Source organism: Acanthisitta chloris, unplaced genomic scaffold, assembly GCF_000695815.1.
Source record: "Acanthisitta chloris isolate BGI_N310 unplaced genomic scaffold, ASM69581v1 scaffold12828, whole genome shotgun sequence".
NCBI classification, from domain to species: domain Eukaryota; kingdom Metazoa; phylum Chordata; class Aves; order Passeriformes; family Acanthisittidae; genus Acanthisitta; species Acanthisitta chloris.
The window spans coordinates 650-2,602 of NW_008686513.1; the positions used below are offsets into that span (position 1 = coordinate 650).

General features: G+C 50.4%; 1 protein-coding gene across 1 annotated transcript; it reads left to right on the forward strand.

Annotated features, from left to right (window-relative positions):
- Window positions 1–9: 9 nt before the first annotated feature.
- Window positions 10–420, forward strand: LOC103807450 (putative uncharacterized protein DDB_G0292636; the record flags this gene model as incomplete). Its single annotated transcript, XM_009080176.1, has 1 exon — window positions 10–420. A coding segment is annotated over one exon (411 nt), but the record flags the coding sequence as incomplete, so codon positions are not given.
- Window positions 421–1,953: the final 1,533 nt, after the last annotated feature.

Here is a 1,953-nt window from a genome sequence, read left to right on the forward strand (position 1 = left end):
GTGAGTCAGGAGAAGAGTCAAGAGAGGGGGAGAGTCGGGAGGAGAGTCAAGTGAAGAGGGTCAAGAGAGAAGAGTCAAGAGAGGAGGAGAGTTGGGAGGAGAGTCAAGCGAAGAGGGTCAAGAGAGGAAGGTCAAGAGAGGGGGAGAGTCAGGAGGAGAGTCAAGCGAAGAGTGTCAAGAGAGGAAGGTCAAGAGAGGAGGAGAGTCGAGAGGAGAGTCAAGCGAAGAGGGTCAAGAGAGGAAGGTCAAGAGAAGAGTCAAGAGTGGAGAGTCAAGAGAAGAGGAGAGTCAGGAGGAGAGTCAAGAGAAGAGGAGAGTCAGGAGTAGTCAAGAGTGGAGAGTCAAGAGTGGAGATTCAGGAGAAGAGGAGAGTCAGGAGTAGAGTCAAGAGTGGAGTCAAGGGGAGAGTCAGGAAGAGAGGTAGGAGGAAGAGGAGAGTCAGGAGGAGAGTCAAGAGAAGAGGAGAGTCAGGAATAGAGTCAAGAGTAGAGAGTCAAGAGAAGAGGGTCAAGAGAAGAGAGTCAGGACGAGAGGAGAGTCAGGAGTGGAAAGTCAAGAGTGGAGTCAAGGGGAGAGTCAGGAAGAGAGTTAGGAGGAGTGTCAAGAGAAGAGGAGAGTCAGGAGGAGAGTCAAGAGAAGAGGAGAGTCAGGAATAGAGTCAAGAGTAGAGAGTCAAGAGAAGAGGGTCAAGAGAAGAGAGTCAGGACGAGAGGAGAGTCAGGAGTGGAAAGTCAAGAGTGGAGTCAAGGGGAGAGTCAGGAAGAGAGTTAGGAGGAGTGTCAAGAGAAGAGGAGAGTCAGGAGGAGAGTTAGAGGAAGAGGAGAGGAAGAGAATCAAGAGGAGAAGAGTCAAGTTGAAGAGAGTCGAGAGAAGGAGAGGAGAGTCAGGAGAAGAAGAAGAGGAGGAGAAGGTCAAGAGAAGGAGAGGAGAGTTAGGAGGAGAGTCAGGAGGAGAGAGAGTCAGGAGAGAGGAGAGGAGAGAGGAAGAAGAAAGTCGAGAGGAGAAGAGAGTAAAGAGGAGAGTCAAGAGGAAAGGAGAGGAGAGTCTAGAGGAGAGGAAAAGAGAGTCAAGAGGAGAAGAAGAAGATAGTCAGGAATAGGGAAGAGTCAGGAGTAGAGGAAAGTTGAGAGGAGAGGCAAGAGGAGAGGAGAGGCAAGAGTAGAAGAGAGTCGGGGAGAGAGGAGAAGAAGAGAGTTGAGAGGAGAAGAGAGTAAAGAGGAGAGGAGAGGAGAGTCAAGAGGAAAGAAGAGGAGAGTTGAGAGGAGAGGCAAGAGGAGAGAGGAGAAGAAAAGAGTTGAGAGGAGAGAGGGGAAGAGTAAAGAGTAGAGGAGAGTCAAGAGGAAAGAAGAGGAGAGGAGAGTCAAGAAGAAGATAGTCAGGACTAGAGAAGAGTCAGAAGTAGAGGAAAGTTGAGAGGAGAGTTAGAGGAGAGGAGAGTTAGAGGAGAGTTAGAGGAGACGAGGATCAAGAGGAGAGGAGAGGCAAGAGGAGAGGAGGATCAAGAGAAGAGGAAAATCAGTGGAGGAGAAGTCAGGAGGAGAGGAGGAGGATCAAGAGGAGAGAGGGAGAATCGAGAGGAGAGGAGGAAAATCAGTAGAGGAAAAGAGTTGAGAGGAGAGTCAAAAGAAGAGGAGAGTCAAGAGTGGAGGAGGATTGAGAGGAGAGAGGGAGAAGCAAGAGAGGAGGAAAATCAGTAGAGGAGGAGGCTCAAGAGCAGAGGAGGATCAAGAGAGAAGGAAAATCAGTAGAGGAGGATCAAGAGGAGAGAAGGAGGATCGAGAGGAGAGATAGAGGATGAAGAGGAGAGGAGGAAATCAGTAGAGGACAATCGGTAGAGGAGAATTGAGATGAGGATCAAGAGCAGAGCAGGAGACCCGAGATCCTCTCCTGGACGCTCCTCAGGCCTGAGTCTCCTCCTGCTCCGTTCCCTGCTGAGTCCTCCACGTCCTCTCC